At 39.2% G+C, this 20,411-nt stretch overlaps 1 protein-coding gene across 1 annotated transcript in view; it reads left to right on the top strand.

The window, feature by feature from the left end:
- The window catches only part of BIRC6 (baculoviral IAP repeat containing 6), a 165,619-nt gene that overhangs the window by 119,593 nt on the left and 25,615 nt on the right, over positions 1 to 20,411 (top strand). The window contains exons 56-58 of the mRNA XM_021714362.1: positions 13,433 to 13,578; positions 14,162 to 14,272; positions 19,046 to 19,263. Coding sequence (XP_021570037.1) covers positions 13,433 to 13,578; positions 14,162 to 14,272; positions 19,046 to 19,263 — 475 coding nt within the window. The remainder of the gene's footprint in view (positions 1 to 13,432; positions 13,579 to 14,161; positions 14,273 to 19,045; positions 19,264 to 20,411) is intronic.

Genomic DNA, 20,411 nt, shown 5'->3' with positions numbered 1-20,411 from the left:
CATCACAGTTCAGGGAACCTAAGAAGTTGGGTGTGCCTAGGTCTGGTGGAGCTGGCGAGTATGGTGGGAGATGAGGCCAGGGAGGAAATCAGAGGCTAGAGGATGAAGAGAGATGTGCCCGGAGGTGCTTACCGTTAAAGGGAGTGCTCGGCCGCAAGACGGTTTCCAGAGAGATCGGATTGGAAGTGCATTATGGAAGGGTGGTCTTGTAGAATAGTTGAATGGTTGGGGTGGGAGCTGTAACAAGATGAACCTACCTGGAAGTGATTTTGTTCTTCTCATCTCAGCAGGTAGAGTGGTGTGTGTGTGTGTGTGTGATCTTTCTATCATGCCATTTCTGAGAACTGAGAATTTGGTATTCATTAGCACTCTCACTCATATATTATGAACTTAATATTAGTAGGAAATCAGTTCCTAGGCAGAAATACGCTCCACATTCAGACATGGGACTTAAAAAAGCAATCCTGTAACTCAAACTTTGAGACACTTACTAACTGCATTATACTCAACAGAGTCCAGGTGCCGTGGCACACACAGATGGTCCTGGCAGCATGACTTCCTTTGTTCTCAGATAAGAGTCTGCAGTCTGTAATCCCAAGCAGAGGTTTCCAAAACTGCTTGGTTATATGACCCAATAGGCAGAAAGCTATCATCTGTTGGCCTCCTAGAGGTTCAGTCATTAGTAGAGAGCCTTTTTACAGTCCAGGAGTGCCAGGATGAGACTACATGCATGTTCACATGTTCCTCTGCTGTTTCCTTAAAGCTGTTATCCAGCTAAAGTAGTAGACTTGGGACACCTGTACAGCATAAGTAGGTTTTATAAATAGAATTTTTCTAGAGCTCTTTGTTACTTTGAAATTATCCAAAACTAAGAGCGCTCCTAAGATAATGGAATTTTATAAATCAGATCAGATACATCAAATAGTTTTTGTAATTGAAAATGGAAGAAACATTTTCATGACAGAGATTCTTTGTCAGCCTGGGCATTTGTGAGGAAGAACTTTTAGATCTTACACCGCCTGTGGTATTGTTTACTGAGCATTTTTCTTTGGAGCAACTTTTTAAAAATAAGTTTCTCCCCCTGCTTCATTTATGTATTATTTTTTGAGTTGGAGGGGGTCTCACTTTCCCTCAGGTTGGAGTACAGTGGTACAGTCGTGGCTCACTGCAGCCTCTACCCCCTCAGCTTAGGCAGTCCTTCCACCTCTGGCCCCTAGTAGCTGGAACTGCTAGTATGTGCCATGCTAATTTTTTTATTTTTTGTAGAGACAAAGTGTCACCTTGTTGCCCAGGGTGGTCTTGAACTCCTGGGCTCAAGCAATCCTCCCTCCTCAGCCTTCTAAAGTACTGGGATTACACGTGTGAACCACCACACCCAGCCTCTAGCTTTTATTTAGAGAGGAAATTTCAAATTACCACCAGAGCAGAAGAACCCAGTATCATTTCCTATAAACTGAATATAGTGTAAAATTGAACTATTTACTGTGAATAAAATGGTGTTTACTTATTTATCCTAGAAATATATTAGCCCATGTGCACAAAGAAACGTAATTAGGAATAATCCTTCCCATTTTGTCTATAAAATAAAACAATAGAAAAATAAAATGTGTGTTCATCAACAGAGGATTAACAAAATCACAAAATACTCATGTAAATCATGTGACAGTATAAAAGAATGAAGGAGTTCTGTATTTTTCAACGTTAAGAAAAACTCTTGGACGTATCATTGAATTTACAAAAGGAAATTGAAAAGCCCTAAGTGCAGTATGATGTAGTTGTTTATAATATAATTGATATTGAGTAAAGTTGACCTTTTTTCTTTGGTGTTGTACAGTTTTATTAATTTTAGCACGTGATTATATTCATATAACCGTAACCACAGCAGGACATACAACAGTTTTATCACCCTAAAAATATGTCCTGGTGCTATCCTTCTGCAGGCAAACCTTCATCTCACCCGTAACCACTGACAACCACTGATGTACTTTCCATCACTGTAGTTTTGCCTTTTCTGCGAATGTATGGGGAAAAAAAGTAAATAAACTAAATTAGAAAGAATCTTTATTCCCAGACCTGCTCTCAATTTAAAAAGGGAGATTTAGTAAATGCTAAAGAATCATCAAAGGCTTATTGAGACCTTTCCTTTCATGACAGCTTTTTTGCTGTGTGATTTGGCTGTTTTTAATACCATATTTAACCACCATTTAACATCACCCTTCACTTTGGGTAACACTGTTTAAAGATATATCCTCAAATCTAAAAGTAGAGGTGTTTTGCAAATATAAACTAACAAAATATGTAAAGGAGAGCAAATGGGGAGGCACAAGTCACTGTGCCCGGCTTCGTGGTTCTTTTTTTTTTTTTTTTTTGAGTCAGAGTCTCATTCTGTCGCCCAGGCTTGAGTGCAGTGCCACACTGCTCATGGCCATCGCAGCCTCAATGTGCTGGGCTCAGGTGATCCTTCTGCCTCAACCTTCCAAGTAGCTGGAACCTACAGATGGACGCCACCATGCCCAGCTAATTTTTTGTGATTTATTATCCAGTCGAAGTCTCAACAAGTTGCCCAGGCTGGTCTCAAACCCCTAGGCTCATTCCTCCTCAGCCTCCCAATGTGCTGGGATTACAGGCTGAGCCACCGCACCCAACCTCCATGGTTCTTTAACTCAACATGCCTCTCTCCTTTTTATTTCTTACTTTCCTGCTTGCAGTGACCCACAGTGTCTCCATTTGGCCCTCTATCTCCAGGACCTTCCAATCCAGGTCTGTCTTGTGGTTCCAGGATTTTGCCCTTTTCCTTCAAACCAGATCTCTTCTTTATTTCAGAGTACTTCCCTGAGTATGGATCAGTATGATTTTCATAAAGAAGGAGTACCCCCTTCTTCTGACATATGAGGGAGCACTTGCATTTTAATAGAATGTAGCCCAAGTAATTCTTGGGCGAAGGGGTACATAGGAGATGCGTTAGTTTGTTGCCTTCTACACCATACTTCCTTTTGGTGAGTAGACCAGGTAGAATCAACATTGCATTTGTATTACTGAGCTTTCTAATCATCCAAAGGCTGAGTAAGGGTGACTGTTTAGTGAAGTTACATTGGGTTGGCATGGCGACACAACTCCATGGGAATGTCTTTTATGCCCTGTCGTTCTCTAATTATAGCATTTTCACTATTTTATATAGTAATATATATGATATGTAGTCATATATACATGTATAGATAATAATACATACACACATACGTATATCTGAAAAGTAGCCTCTGAATTTTCCGTTTTGAAATAGTAGACTATAGGGCACATTTCAAATCTTCCTCAGTAACAGTTCTACCTTAATAGATGATTCTATCTACAATTGGTGACTGATATTGACAGTAATCTGATGGGAGTGATATCTAAGGTACCACCTAGGGTACTCCACAAGGAATGAGTACACTTCTCATTTATTTATTTCATCTTTCCTGGCTTATCTAATTAATTACTCTGGTGACATTACAGGGTAGCAGCTAGGAGTGTGACTTACTGCGATTTAGTCTTCTTTTAAATCTTGACAGTTCCTTAGGTAGTTGTTATTTACTGTATAAATTGCATTAAAAGCTTCATGAAGACAACATTTTAATATTCTCTGGTTCATGAGTTCGTGTTTCTGTAAGCTACTAACTCTCCTAACATCTCCTTTCAAGATTCACAGTTTGTAATAACATGGTGTTAATTTAAGTATAAAAGTTAACTTGGACAAACTGACTAATATTGCTGTTGTTTGGTTATTAGTAAGCAGTTGAATTAGGACAATTCAGGGATAACATTCCTTCTGGAAGTGCAAATGATTAGGAAAGTATATTTTTTAAGAATAGAGAGTGGGCTGGATGCAGTTGCTCATGCCTATAATCCCAGCACTTTGGGAGGCCGAGGCGAGAGGATTGCCTGAGCCCACAGGTTCGAGACCAGTCTGGGCAATTTGGCAAGACCTCATCTCCACAAAAAACTAGCCAGGCATGGTGGTGCATGCCTGTAGTTCCAGCTACTTGGAAGGCTGAGGCAGAAGACGGTCGAGACTGCGATGGCTGTGGGTGTGCCACTGCCCTCCAGCCTGGGTAGCAGAGTGAGACTCCAACTCAAAAATTAAAAATAGAAAATGTTATAGTTAACCCTTTCCAATATTTAACTGAAAGACAGACAAGATTAAACATAAGTAATTATCAGGATTTTCTTCAGAAATTAAGGTTTTTTAGGAATATACGTGACATTTCATAATTAGCTCAATAGCATCTTGAAAGTGTATCTTAACTGCACCTATAAGGTTAAATATCATGTCATTTTCTACTTGGATCATTTTTCTACCATCATCTGTCACTTCAATCCTAAACAATAAAAAGTGGCACAGTTCAGGATGCTGCCATTAGGAAATTTTGTTGTTTTTCCTTGTTCAGTTGAAATTTTTAAATAATTTTATACTGAACAAACATGGTAAAATGGTTGATTAGACCATAGATTCTATTTGATTTACTTTATTTCAGGGAAACTATTTGAGCCATCTGAGTAATCACTTTACTAGAAAGATGAGAAAAATTTCCAAATTAATAACAAACTCTCCTTTTCTCTACTTGTCTGCGCTATTGTACTTAGGCACTTACGCAGAATTGAAAATAAGGACTTAGCGCACACTCTCAGGGAAATTCACTTCCTTGGCTAGTGCTGGAAAGCGTTTTTTAACCATAACTTTCGTTTTTCAGATGCCATCAGGGTGGCAATATTCAGACGCTTTGTGAATAAAACCCTTTTTTTTCTTGCCTAATGCAGAAAAATGTACCAGTTTCTCACTTATTTTATCCCCAGGATCTTAATTTCTGGCTTCCTTCTTTAATTTTATCATTTTTGCGTGTTATACTTTTGATGTTTAGGCCTGTAAGCCATGCGGAGAAATAGTTCCCTAAGGATCAAGAGGAAAAGAGACCAAAATTAGCAGGCAAAGGATATAGAGCAGGTGTGAACAGTGTTACATGCAGAGATGACCCAGGATAAGATGTTGACTGATGCACAGACTTAATATCATTATACCTCATTTCATGCCAACTAAGAGGGCGCAAAACCTGGGAGCAGTGAATTTTCAACATGTTTAGATCGGTGGCTTAGGCAGATAGAAAGCAACAGTATTTCCCACATTTCTTTTGTTCTACCAATTTAATTTGGATTAGAATAAAATTTCTGTTCCACACTCTGTGATTTTATTGATTTTCCTTCTTATTTCTTGAGAACAAGATAATGTGGGTAAGCTACCATAAATACATGGTTACATATAGTTATGTAAAAAATATAAGGAGGTAATAATATCACCTTAACTTTTGTGTAGGATTTATAGTTTCAAAATTTCCTGCATTTATATCGGTCTCCCTGTTCTATGTAGTAGGTAAGAAAATATTTATTATCCTTATTTGATAGAGGATGAAACTATTGCTTAGAGTTAAACATTAAAAACTTACTAAAAGATAAGACAGCTGGGAATTAGCCTCTAAGACTCTGGAGGTCCTGTGGTTCATTATGGAAAACAGTATGCAAAAAGACCAAGTTATGGACCCATTGTCTGGATGCTCTGTGTTCCATGCACCACTGCTACCGACCAAGTAGTTCATTGGTTGCTTAGGTTTTCTACTTGTCTAATGGCCATACTTGAGCCTGAAAAACTCTTTGATCAAAAGCCAAAATACAACTGATTATCTTTTTTATGAGTCAGAGTCTCACTCTGTTGCCCAGACTGGAGTGTAGTGGCATGCTCATGGTGCCTGCAGCCTCGACCTGCTGGGCTTAGGCGATCTTTCCACCTCAGCCTTCCAAGTAGCTGGAACTATAGACACATGCCACCACACCCAGCTAATTTTTTGGTTTATTATAGAGATGTGGTCTTGCCGTGTTGCCCAGGCTGGTCTCGAATCTCTGGGTTCAGGCAGTTCTCTCACCTCAGCCTCCCAAGGAGACCACCACACCCAGCACAACTAATTATCCTCATACTAAGTGATTAAAAAATAACTTTTTGTGCTAGGTGCAGTGGTTCATGCCTGTAATCCTGGCACTTTGAGAGGCAGACGCAAGAGGATTGCCTGAGCTTGGTTTTGAAACCAGCCCAGGCAACTTGGCAAAACCTTGTCTCTACAATAAATCCAAAAATTAGCCAGGCATGGTGTCACGTGCCTGTAGTCCCAGCTACTTGGAAGACTGAGGCAGAAGGTTCTCCTGAGCCCAGCAGGTCCAGACTGCAGTGACCATGAGCAGTGTTCCATTGCACTCCAGCCTAGGCAACAGAGTGAGACTCTGACTTGAAAAGTAATTCTTTTAAAAAAAATTATAAATTGGCTTGGTATTCCTACCTCAGTAGCATAACATATTCATATAAAGTGATCATTTTATTCTTTATCAGACTGCATTATATGAGCTGTGTGTTTCAGGACTATTTCCACTATCTTTATTATCACAGACAAAATCTCAAGTGGTCTTAATTCCTGAATTTGAAGTGTAGTGCTAAGTAAGATTTAGTTTATAACAAGTCTTTCTGGACATATTATAGGTAGTATCTTATCCACTTTATGTATAGATTTTTAGTGCTGTAAGAGACTCCTGAGAGTTCAGATTCCTGCTTTTTATAAATGAGGAAAATGAAGTCCATACACATGATGATTTGTTTTAGGTTCTTAGATGCTTGGTGGCAGAGCAATGATAAGAACTCAGGGCTGGGCTTGGTGGCTCAGTCTGTAATCCCAGCACTTTGGGAGGCCGAAGTGAGTGGATTGTCTGAGCCCACAGATTTGAGACCCACCCAGGCAACTTGGCAAGAGTTCGTCTTTACAGTAAATTTAAAAAATTAGTTGGGTGTGGTAGCGCGCGCCTGTAGTTCCAGCTACTTGGGAGGCTGAGGCGGAAGGATTGCCGGAGCCCAACAGGTCTAGGCTGCAGTGGCCAGGAGCATGCAGTGGCCAGGAGCATGCCATGGCACTCCAGTCTGGGCGACAGAGTGAGACTCTAACTCAAAAAACAAACAAACAAACAAAAAAAAACAGCTCAGATTTCTTGATTTACTAATCAAATATGTTTATCTACTATATTGCCAAAGAATAATTAGGTTTGTGCATTAGTGATTAATTCAGAATGGGGAGGTGGGCTTGCTTCTGAGCTGGCTTTAATATTTAAGATAGATAAAAATTCTGTTTAAATGGTAATAGTGAAGATAAATGTTTTTAAGTTGAAAACATAGGGCAACCCCTCTGGGTCCCCTTCCACTGTGGGAGTTTTTCTGGCCTCTTAATAAATCCTGCTTTCTAAAAAAAAAGAAAGAAAGAAAGAAAAACATAGGCCTGCACAGTGACCTTAGTGCTTTGGAAGGCCAGTGCAGGAGGTTTGCTTTAGCCAGGAGTTTGAGACCAGCCTGGGCAATATAAATATATCGAAACCCTATGTCTACAAAAAATTATTTTAATAAACAAGAAAGAAAAAAATCTGCTTTTAACAGTTTTAAAAGTAAATACTATGTGGATTTTACAGAATTTTAATGAAATTTTTCTTTTATTCATCTTTTTTATTCCCTTGAAGGATTTCTGATTGCCTGTGATAGGGTATAAAAAGCGCCGTATTCCACTAGGTATGCATCGCACTCTGGTTTTGCCTGGTTAATAATTACTGGCTTACCAAAGCAAACTAAGTCTCACTGTGTTTTGTTATCTCTCTAGTATATGAGCAGCAGCAACTTCACATAACCACTTACACGAGGACTGACAGCTTTTCCCATTGGATGTTTTTCTCGCTCAACTAATTAATAAAATTAATTGATTAAGAATGAATTGAGGCCAGGCATGGTGGCTCATGCCTGTAATCCCAGCACTTTGGGAGGCCTAGGTGGGAGGATTTCTTGAGCCCAAGAGGTTGAGGCTGCAGTGAGCCATGATCATGCCACTGTACTTCAACCTGGGCAACAGAGCAAGACCCTGACTCAAAAAATTGGAATGAATTGAAACTATTTTTCTTAAAATATCTTAGTTATTGATATACATATTTTTCCTCTACTATCTTGTCAAGCCGAGTTGGTCTCCACTTATATAGATTAGAATAACGTGTTGGTGATAAAATTATTTCCTGTATGTTGCCAAAGGAAACCCATCTCCCCTATACACAGACAGTATTTTTTACATTTTCTGAATTGTATTGCTACCTTAACATACTATATTTCTAATGTCTTTAACTCTTTAGTCAAGAAGAAATTATTGAAGAGTTTATACAACAATACTTGATACTTAGAGAGTAAGCAAAAACACTTGTGCTGTTTATGACCAGTAATTGTTTAACATTTTATTTTAGACTTCTAAAAAAGATAACCTGAAAGAAAGTCTTAGTTACCTCCATTAATAAAGGAATTTGTGTCTTGAGTAACATACTCTTAAATTTGTACATGTATATTGCTTTCACTTGAATTAAATATTTTTGTTTAGTGGAAAAATTCATTATTTTGTCAACAAAATAATCACACTATGAAGATGTGACCCCCCTCAGCTTTTACATGCTAGAGGACCCAGTGAAATTCACCTCCGGCTGATCATTCCAGCCTGTGTTATCCCAGAATGAAGTCAGAGCATAGCTGTAACTGGTTGGTTCTACTTTTGAACATATTTGACACTTCATGGGTCCCTTCAAGCAGGAAATGGCAAGTTATTTTCTCTCTGCTGTCCTGTGCAGGTTTCTCCTGCTGTACTCCAGTGGGGAAATGATCATATTTAGTATATTTAGTCTTTGATAGTTTCACCAAAAATTTGATATGGACTGACTGCCAGTCCAAAAGTCTAACTGCTATCTGGACACGACACAAATGACTCTCTGTCTAGTGTAAGGGTTTTGGACATTGGACTTCTCTCTGAATAGCACTGAAGCAAGCATCTCGTGTTGCCATTTGTCTTACCTATTGCAGTGTTTTCCTGATGGGAAGTTGCTCGTCATATTTTTAAATAACTGAATTCCCTTGTAGAAGACCTCCTCTTCCTTTTTATACACCTAAGAGGTGAGACATTCCGTTTACTGAGGTCTTATGAAGCATATCTCCTATCAGACTCTGTTATTTTGGCCCCCTTAAGCTGGATCTCCTAGGACTCTGTCAGTTACCAAAGAGTTTTAGTTCCAACCCCCCTGGTTTGGTGTCTATTGGAAAAACATTTCCTAGTTTCTCCTCTTTTACCTCTATCTTCCATACGAAATGCAAAAGACCAGTTTTTTTTAGCCATGTAGCATTTGTTGTATTTGTTTAAACTGTCTTCGTTCAATTACCTTAAACAAGTTCAGTTGTTCGTCAGTCTTTTACTTGCTGCCAGAGATAGATGGAGACATTTTAATATCTCGCCTTTGCCTGGTTCGGGTGGGTTGTCCCATGGCAAACAGGTGAAGCATGTCGCTCATGGCAATTCTATTCCACAATAGCATTTGGTACCATCATGATGTCTGGTGATGTTCAGTATGGCCTAAAAATTACTATATTTGTGTCTAATATGTAAATCAAGGGCTTGTTTTTAAAGGCTTCATATACTTGTTAAGTATTTTCTTCTCATATTGCTCACTTATGCTTGCCAAGACAAGGAAGTGTTTTTTTTTTTTAAACTTACACTTAAATCATTAAAAATTAAACTACTTCAATTTATAAAGAGTTTAAGTAGAAACGAAAGGGAATCATAGAGTTAGAAAACTAAGCTTTTAATGAATTATGATAAACATTCATCAGATGGAGATCTTTGCCTGTTTAGGTGCCTTTCACAAATTGTTGTTATACATTTTTGGAGACATGGGAGGCAAACTGTTCTCCGCAGTGTCTTTTGTCCCGCTCCAGCTGCCTTCAGCTGTGTTCATCCCACTCCCCTGCCCACTGCAGTAATTTATTTCAAGTCTTTCAGGTTACCTTTAGTCTTGTTTTAAACTGTAATTCCTGGCAAGGAGCTTTAGAACTGAGGAGCACAATGGGATGAATTTTTTTTAGTAAATGTAAAAGCATCATTCTCTTAAAGTTCTAGAATCTTCCAAGGGGCTAATTCTGGATAGTTCTGGATCTGGCCCTTTCAGCATGTGGTCTGCAGAGAACTTCTCCAAGTGTTTCTGCTTTCAAATGTTTATTGCAGCTCTTCTGGCTTTAGAATTAGGAGTGCAGGGGTTAAAGAGGTCTCTCCCTCTGCTCTGTCAAAGAAAATCGTTGTACTCTGCTGTTTTCACTTAATGGATTTTGAAAGACCATAATTCTGATGTGTCTTTCGGCTTCCTAATTGTGGCTGAATTTGGGTGGAGCATTAATAGAGTTCACTGTGACTGAATGTTGAGATGTGGCCTTGTGTTTTGTTTTCAGGAGAAAGATTTACCCATTTTGCTCATATCCTACTTGAGGTCATGTGTCACAGAGCCAAGATGGTCTTATTTTATTAGCTATTGAGTGGAATTCACAGCATAGTGGGAAATGTTTGCAGATAATCCTGTGCCACAGTAGAAACCTCAGTTGCTTCCTCGTATTTCTTCAGGGCAGTGATCTCAGCCAGATGCAGCGTCTGCACAAGGCAGCGGATGCCATGGTAGCGCCGTCGCCGATCCCTCTTACCATGCTGGAGCCATTGTCAGTGTCAGAGGCCACTTCCAGCTAGTTGCCTTGAACTCAAATAGCTTTTCACAGCCTTCAGGATGTGAGCCAAGGTATGGCCTTTTTTCATGAGCTGGGCCTGCACATGGGTTAACAGTAACCTGCAGCTTTTATGGAAGGAGCCTGCTGGCTGTAGTGCCAGACAGTGACTGCTCGCAGCCATTGGTAGGCAGGGAGTGTGTGTTCTTCCCATATTTGAAGAACTCTCGCCTTTTAGAAATGATTCCTTTTTTCCTGTGTGTTTTTGTCAAAGAGACTATCTCATTAAAAGGTCTAATTTACATCTGTTTTCTGATTCGACTATTGTCTTCATTATGAGGTATATATGATCATTTCCTTCACATATTTGGTGTAAAAAAGAATTTTTAAAAATTCTGTGAATTCTTGCACCATTTTTTTCTTGTTTAATTGTGGGCCAAAAAAATTTACCATCTTAATTGTTTGCACTATTTTAATAATCTCTTACTAATCTTCTTTTAAAAACTGGAAGTAAGAAATTGATATTCATGAATAGGGCTTGAAATGTAGAATCGATCAGTACAATAAAGCCCCGAAGTGGATTAATGCAATTCACTCTCCATGCCAGAAGTTCTTGTTTCTTCAAGTGAAATCTTTGTTAAGGGTACAATGAATCAACAGATTGATGATAGACTTAGGACATCATCTGTATTTTATTATGGCAGTAGCCATAACTGTTTATTCAGACAACTTACTATTGTTTTCGTATTGTACTTCAGTAGCCCTGTTACTAAAGAACCCTTTCAAGCCCCAGTAAAGGAGCATCATTTACAACTGGGGGGTGGGGGAGGTGACTTTGTAAATTCACAGAGTCCTATTAAGCACTTTTCGCCCTTTTCTTGATTAGCTGTGTTCGACACTGATTAGCGGTAGCTACTGATAAATGCAGGTGTTGAGAATCTTTTCAAGCTCCTCCACCACAATCATATCTTTAATAAGAAATGGACAGACTCACTATTAAACTGTAGTCTCACATTTATTTCTTAGCATAAAAGACAAAATGTCTTAGTTGACTCTAACAGCAAAATTAACTGATACTTCAGTCTTAAAACAGTCACTATACTCTCGCTATGTGTACATGCAAACACATTTTCATAGGCATTTAAGTTGATGACTGAAATGGTATACAGTAAAACGTCTGCCAAGAGGTTCCTTGAGTGGCACAGGAAAGTGACCACATGTTTTCTGTGACTTATAGATCAGGGAAGATAAGAGAACTTAGGAAAAAAGGCAGTCATCCAGGAACGTCCTATGTCTCGTTGGTTCAGTCATCTTGCCAGGTGGGATAGTTTTTACCTCATAGTTACAAGTGTCTGCAGATACTAGTTTTGACATGCTTTCAGGACCACATACAAAACACACACCTGATAGATACACTGTCTCGGTTTACCCAATGGCCTCTTGGTTTACTCCTTATTATCTACCTGGAGATAAACACTGAATTGCCTCTGGGCAGATTTTTGTTTTTGTGATAAGGAAAGGTTCATTTATATGTAAGTGATATAGTATTTGACTCCATGTCCACTTTGTGAAATATTATTATTTTTTGAGTTGAAGTCTCACTTAGTCGCCCAGACCTGCTGGGCTCCGGCGAACCTTCCGCCTCAGCCTTCCAAGTAGCTGGAACTACAGGCGTGCGCTACCACACTCGGCTAATTTTTTGATTTATTGTAGAGATGAGGTCAAGCCAAGTTGCCCAGGTGGGTCTCAAACCCGCGGGCTCAGGCAGTTCACTCACTTCGACCTCCCAAAGCACGGAATTACAGGCTGAGCCACCGAGCCCGGCCGTCAAATATTATTTTAATATAATGGCCAAGTCCTTTTGGTGGTAGGTATACAACTAAAAAAAAGTGATGTGTACTTTAAATCATACCTTAGCATAAATATTTTAAACTATTTGTGTACAATTTCAGTTTGTTTTTAAATTATCTATTTAAAGAATTATCAAATGTTAATTTTTAAAAATCTAAGTAGTAGTGTAAAGGTATTTATTACATAAATAACATGTTGAGAATTGGACTAGAAGAAAAGGAAATAATGCTTAGTTGTGATTTTCAGTGTGTGTTGTATTAAACTACTACTATATTCATCTAGAAAATGTAAATAGATGTTTTAATGCTGATACACTGATAATTTGCTGTAATACATCCTATCATAATATTAATTTGATATGAGGTTGGGTATATTATAAATCCTGATAGGAATTAACAGAATAATAGCTTTAAAATGATTATGCCCTAAAACTTAGCTTAATTAAAAGGTTCAGTGTAAAGAAGCTTTATATTAAGATATTCAGTAGCGAACCTACATTTTACCCTGAAATGTTTATTTTTTTTCTTGGAAATGTATTAACTCTAAGTGAAATACAAATCATGTTAAAATTAAAAAACTGTATGTAGTTCTTTGATTCCCAAATCTTGGAAGACAGAAGCTAGGCACCTGTCACTTTAAGTATAGAAGTTACTCAGTTTGTTTTTTAAAGTGTGGCTCTAAAAATATATCATATATCAGGATCTTTTCTAGTTTAACATTTGTACAGTGTGTATCGCTTGTCTGTTTTTAACATTCAAATGGAAAACCTTTATTATCCTAGGCATTATTAGCCTGTGCCTTCAAAAGCAACTTCAACCACCGCCTTTGCAGATCCCGTGTATGACCAATGAAGTGCATACCATTGCTTTTATTTTTAACAATGATTCTCAACTTGTGGGTGTTTGTTTTCCAGCCCTAGTCTTAATTTTCTTTGCATTTCTGTTTATGTTTAAAAAAAAAATTCAGATCTAAAAGGGAGAATGTTAAAGCAGGAGTAAAACCAGATGCGTCTGACCAAGAGCCGGAAGGACTTACTCTTTTGGTGCCAGACATCCAGCAGACTGCCGAGATAGTCTATGCAGCCACCACCAGCTTGCGGCAGGCCAACCAAGGTAGATGCTGCTCCGCTCATGCTGCTTTGCTTTGATCCAAAGATGTTCCTTCTGCCTACTGAAAACTGTCTTTCGTTTTCTCTTTGTGTTGATGGTTTTCTTGCAAGCTTCTTTACCTCCACATTTTGTTCTCTGTCAAGTTTCGGTCAGTCTCTAGTTTTAGAGTATTGAATTCCACTGTGAATGGTCGCTAAGACCAAATTTAGGAGGCTGAAAACATGTGTCCTCAATTGTTCTTCCTCCTGAAGGTCATGAAAGTGAAACTTGCCTTTGTGGAAAATGGTACAATAAGACTATGTGTGAGAACTGAGTAAAATTGATGTTTTTAGGTATTAGCAACAGAAGATGATGATCATGCATTACCTATTGTTTCATTTCTGCTGTTTTTAAAGTTGATTAGGTTGTTTCCATATTGTTATATTTATGAAAGTCTTTTATTCTCAAAATGGTGAGATGGGGAGATAATTGTGAAGAGTTTGATTTTTTTGGAATTCAAAATTTGAACTCTGGTAGTAAATTATTTTTAGTTTTAATCTCCTAAAATGTATACTTACATTATTTGTCTTGAAATATTAACTAACAGAAAAAAAACTCGGTGAATACTCAAAGAAGGTGGCTATGAAACCCAAACCTTTGTCAGTATTAAAATCACTTGAAGAAAAATATGTGGCTGTCATGAAGAAATTACAGTTTGGTAAGATGAAATTTTTTATTTGTTTAAAATCTCACTTTCCATTTTTTAACAGTGCTGGCTGTTAACATGTGTTCTAGTCTAGTAAATTAAAGATTTTAAGAATTGCTTGTGTATGCATATAAAAATGTTTTATCATCTTTGTCTATATTTTTAGTTACACTTGGAAATTGCAACTTGAGTAGAAGGACCTTAGAATCCTAGAAGAAATAAAAGCAGAGCTAATGTCTGAAAACAGGCAGCATGTGTGTTTGTTTCTTTTACCTCTCTGTCCCTATACAACCTGGCCTGAAGGAAGACATGACCTGGGACTTTGAACTGAGTTACTCTTACCATTTTAGATTTCCATGAGATTCATCTTTAGAAAATGTCATTACACGTAGTTCAGTTCTAGCCATTCCCATTCAGAACTCTTTAGGACTGATAAAGGGATTGTATCAGCACCCTTATGAGTAAACAGACAACCGCCCTCCAAGGTTTGATGACCACCTTCTTTAGCTGTTATTGTCTGTGGTTCTTTTCCATCCTTGAGAACCAGTCCAGAAAACTTCAATTATATTTTTTTAAATGCTGACATAAAATTCAGAAAATAGATTTTTGCCATACTGTCTGAAACCTCAGTGTAAATCATTTAGCTCTTGCTCTGTTTTCCTCTCACGTTTGCCATAACAATCATGAGATAATAGATATGAAAGTAAGTTATACTTTTGTTTGCAGTTTGATTGGTGTCTCAATAAATTAAACAGCTTTTGAGGGGGCAGTGCTTACCGGGTTTGGCAATCTAGTCTGTTCCTCTCACGCGGAGTGTATTAACTTGATTTTTTTAACAATACTTTTGAGGAATTATTGTGTTGAAAATTATTTTTTATAAGTATTAAAAGCCAGGCGTGATGGCTCATGCCTGCGAGAGGATTGCCTGAGCCCAGGGATTTGAGACCAGCCTGCGCAACTTGGCAAGACCTCCTCTGCACAATAAATAAAAAAAAAATAGCCAGGCTTGGTGGTGCCTGCCTTTGATTCTAGTTACTTGGAAGGCTGAGGCAGAAGGATCACCTGAGCCCAGCAGGTTGAGACTGTGGTGGTCATGAGCATGCTCCTGCACTCCAGCCTGGGTCACAGAGTGAGACTCTGACTCAAAAAAAAAAAAAACTTAAAACAGGTGCTTTATTTGGTTTCTGTGAATTTGATTAAGCATTACCATTTGTAGCTTCTTTGGACTCTCTTTAGTGTCTATACTACTTTATCAAATAGTTCTGTATTATTTAATTTAATTTTATAAATTACCCCAGAACTTTGCTGCCTAAAGCAACTGACCTGTAGTATCTCACTGATTGTGTGGGTTGGGAATTCAGAGCAGTCAGCTCACTGTTTGGCTTCGGGTCTCTCATGAGGTTGCAGCTGAGATACTGGCAGGAGCTCCAGCCACATGAGGGTTTGGCTGAGCTGCTCATTCTTGTGGCCCCAACAGGGGCCTCAGCTCCTTGCCATGTGGGCGTCTCCATAGGGCTTGGTAAGTGTCTCCACATGCCAAACCCAGCTCCCTCGAGAGAGGCCCTGGATGTCACAACTCCTCTGAGGGACCTAGTCTTTTATTTATTTATTTATTTTTTTGAGTTGGAGTTTTACTCTGTTGCCCAGACTGGAGTACAGTGGCATGCTCCTGGCAACTGCAGCCTTGACCTGCGGTAATCCTTCCACCTCAGCCTTTCAAGTATCTGGAACTACAGGCACGTGCTACCACGCCCGGCTAATTTTTTGATTTATTGTAGAGATGAGGTCTTGCCAAGTTGCCTGGGCGGGTCTCGAACCCGTGGGCTCAGGTAGTCCACTCACCTCGGCCTCCCAAAGCGCTGGGATTTCAGGCTGAGCCACTGAGCCCGGCAGGACTTAGTCTTAGAGAGTGTGTACCATCTCTAAGTCTAGCCCTGACTCAAGGATTAATTTCTACCTTTTCAATAGTGCCAGAGGTTTCCTGAAATGTGTTTGTGTACACATTTCAGGAAGTAAATATTAGAGTGAACTTTAGATTTTGTTCCACTTACTGGGTCATCAAAAATATAGCTGTTAATGACTTTAAACAGATACTGTAACATTCTTGTAGTTGAAAGTGTCTAATTGCATTCCATCTCTGCAAAATCTTTTAAAATTATTTGTTATTATTGCTTTAGAAAGCAGCATTTATTGAAAGGACGGAAAAGTTCCCACGGTGGAAGGGGACCCATGGGGGTTGCCCATTATTATTATTATTATTATTATTTTTTTTTTTTAGTTGAGTCACACTCTGTCGCCCAGACTGGAGTGCAGTGGCTGCTCCCGGCCACCACAGCCTCGCCTGCTGGGCTCCGGCGATCCTTCCGCCTCAGCTTTCTGAGTAGCCGGAACTACAGGCATGCGCTACCACGCCCTGCTGATTTTTTGATTTATTGTAGATATGAGGTCTCGCTGCCCAGGCAGGTCTTGAACCCACGGGCTCAGTCAGTCCACTCACCTCAGCCTCCCAAAGGCGCGGGATTACAGGCTGAGCCACCGAGCCCAGCTCATTATTATTTTTTAATTTGGAGTCTCATTCTGTTGCCCAGGCTGGGGTGCAGTAGCACATTCATGGGTACCACAGCCTCGACCTGCTGGGCTCAGGCAATTTTTCTGCCTCAGCCTTCCAAGTAGTTGGGACTGCAGGCACACATCATCATGCCCAGCTAATTTTTTGATTTACTGTAGACACGAGGTCTCTAAATTGCCCAGGCTGATTTCAAACTCCTGGGCTCAGGCAGTCCTCTCACCTCTACTTTTCAAAGTGCTGGGATTACAGGTGTGAGCCATGCCCAACCTCCATCTCTGTAAATTCTTTAGCTAGTTCTTTCAAGTCAGAAAATTTCATTTCACTGGCATGAGTATGTTTAAGCATCCCTGGGTGTGAGAAATTCTGGTTTAAAGTTATCACCTCTCAGAAATTCCGAGTCATGTGTCCAGAGCCCTTTTTTAATGTTAGCCATCCAAGAGGAATCTCTCATATCACACACAATAAACTTTCCAAGTTGGACAGGGCTTTAAACATAATCAAGTTTTGCTACCCATTGACTTTCAGAATAATTCAGAAAAAATACAAGTTGTCTGTTGATGTTTTTATAATAAACTGCATCCTCTACCTTACATAGCAAACATTTTCTAGTATCACGATTCTCCTGTAACTTGATACACATTAACTATCTGAGATTCCATGACATGATGTCCTGTCCTGTGTTTAAACAGTAAATGGATCTCTAGGTTGTTTCCAGGTTTCCAGTCGCATGTGCAACATCTTAGTTCCTATTGTTGCTTGTAAACATTTGTGCACATCCAGGAATAATTCCTTAGGACAAATTAATAGAAGAGGAATTGCTGAGTCCAGCAGGGGGTGCATTTTTAGCAGCTGGCTATTATCTTTGAATGAGCCATTCAATACAATGTTGGTGTCAGTAGACCCTGTAAAAGTCAGAGTAATCGTATCCCTGCGGTATGTGAAAGACAGAATTGTTGGGCAGATGAAGTAACTCCAGTTTACAAGTTTACTGATAGGAACCAGTGAGAAGTCTTGCTGAGACGTCACACGTTTGATCAAAAACAGTTATATGTACTATGTGACTTTTAAAAAGCTCTTGAACTTGCTTACTACGTTAGATTATATTTATACATAATTGATGGTGGTTTCTACATAAAATGAATCAGGTTTTTTCTCTTTGTTATACTGTATACAGTATACAGATTTGTTATACTGGAGTGCGCAGACCTGATGGTCTTTATAGGTCTTTCCCTTTTTCTAGATTATAAACTCCTAAAGGCAGATATGGTTCATCAGTATCATTTGACCCTAAGAATCTAGCCTGGGACCTTGCACTTAGTATGCTTTGAAAAACTTACTGAATTAATGCTAATTATAATATAGATCAGTCTTTTTCCATATATTTAGAATTGTATGAACATACAATCAAAAATTATCATTGCCTGTAATGACAGTATTTGCCCTTTCTGGTGATTTAAATTTAATTTTGTGATTTATTTAAATATCTTTGTTTTATACAGTACTGGGGGTGTTAATCTCAATTAGAGGTAAAATTTATCGCCATACCACCTTGAATGTGCCTGATCTTATCCGAATAAAAGTTTAAATCCACTTTTTTCTTTCTGTTGTATACGTAACTTACAGTTAAATAATAACTCTGTATCCTTCCAGAGCCGCCTCAATAAATGGTTTAGAATTTGTTTATTAATTATATTTTGTCAGAGTACTTGTAAGATAGTTTTTTTCTCCTGAGTCAGTGAAACACTACCCTAATAATCTTTTATTCTAGTAACATAAATTCCTGAAGTAATGTAAAAGAAAATTTCAGCCTGGCATTTCTGTTCTGTAATTTCAAGTCAATGCAAATATATAAAGACTGGTTCTGTTTTTTTAAAAATGAAATCTGGCAAGAATATCTTTCTGTAATTCTGTATTCTGAGTTATTTTGTCAAAATATTATACATTATCCTAGAATAACAGATCTACTACTTTGCATGATTATTTAGCTATGTGATGTTATCTACCGGTGTGTCCATGCTTAGACTGGAACCATCTCTCGCTTGTCCTCCCAGTTCTGATTGTCCCCCCTCCCCAAGGGCTGACACTATGGCGGTCACGGTGCTCCTCCACGCTGCAGTCCTGTCCCATGTGGACGGAGAGTACTAATGATTTTTGTCATTATAACAACATTCTGGTTCCTTTTTTTTTTTTAGTGTTTTTTTTTTCTCTTCTTTTAGATACATTTGAAATGGTGTCTGAAGACGAAGATGGGAAATTGGGTTTTAAAATAAATTACCACTACATGTCTCAGGTGAAAAATGCAAACGATGCCAATAGTGCTGCCCGAGCGCGCCGCCTGGCCCAGGAAGCTGTGACGCTCTCAACCTCACTGCCTCTATCAGCATCCTCTAGCGTGTTTGTGCGCTGTGACGAGGAGCGACTTGATATCATGAAGGTAAGAAAAGAAACCCCTCTCCTATCTTTCTGACTTAACTGATTGCTCAGATATTCAGCAAAACACTAGAGATAGAGTGAATTGTAATAAACTTAATAACACTGTTGGTTATCATTTCAGACTGGAGTCCTTTTCTAATATAATCCAGAGTATATGAATCAGTCTGCTTTCAAAATAAAAATTAGGTGCCAGGCACATTAGCTTAATTCCTATAATCTTAACACCTTGGAAGGCCTAGACAGGAGGATCCTTTGAGCCCAGGAGTTGGAGACCACTGTGGGCAACATAGCAAGATTCTGTCTCTACAAAAAATAATTAGCTGGGTGTGGTGGCACACACCTGTAGTCCCTCTTACTCAGCAGGCTGGACAAGAAAATTGCTTGAATCCAGGAGTTCGAGGCTGCAGTGAGCTTTGACCACCACTGCACTGGTAATGGAGTGAGACCTTGTCTCATAAACAAACAAACAAATAGAAAATGTCAAAGACCCCTCTTTCCTTTTTTTTTTTTTTTTTTTTGAGTTGGAGTCTCACTCTGTCGCCCAGACTGGCACTCTGTCACCCAGACTGGATTGCAGTGGCCAATCCCGGCCACCGCAGCCTCGACCTGCTGGGCTCCGACGATCCTTCCGCTTCAGCCTTCCAAGTAGCTGGAACTATAGGCGCAGTATGAGCTACCACGCCTGGCTAATTTCTGATTTATTGTAGAGATGAGGTCTCGCCAAGTTGCCCAGGCAGTTCTGGTACCCGCGGGCTCAGGCAATCCACTTACCTCAGCTTCCCAAAGGCGCGGGATTACAGGCTGAGCCACCGAGCCTAGCTGAACCCTCTTTCTTAAGCAAAGACTGTCTGTGTGCAGCCTGTCACAATATCAAAGGATTTAATGCTGATCAGTACAAAAAATATATAGGATTTCTATTTTGTCATCCAAGATATTTCTTATGTGTTTTATTTTTATTTTTATGTTTATTTTTATTTTTGAGTTGGAGTTTCACTCTGTCACCCAGACTAGAGTGCAGTGGCCGCTCCCGGCCACCGCAGCCTTGACCTGCTGGGCTCTGGCGATCCTTCCGCCTCAGCCTTCCAAGTAGCTGGAACTATAGGCACGCACTACCACGCCCGGCTAATTTTTTGATTTATTGTAGAGATG

The sequence above is a fragment of the Carlito syrichta genome, unplaced genomic scaffold (assembly GCF_000164805.1).
Source record: "Carlito syrichta isolate Samal-C Ts95f unplaced genomic scaffold, Tarsius_syrichta-2.0.1 Scaffold305633, whole genome shotgun sequence".
Taxonomy (NCBI): domain Eukaryota; kingdom Metazoa; phylum Chordata; class Mammalia; order Primates; family Tarsiidae; genus Carlito; species Carlito syrichta.
The sequence above is the reverse complement of the archived record's forward strand: the minus strand, read 5'-3'. Positions and strand labels throughout refer to the sequence as shown.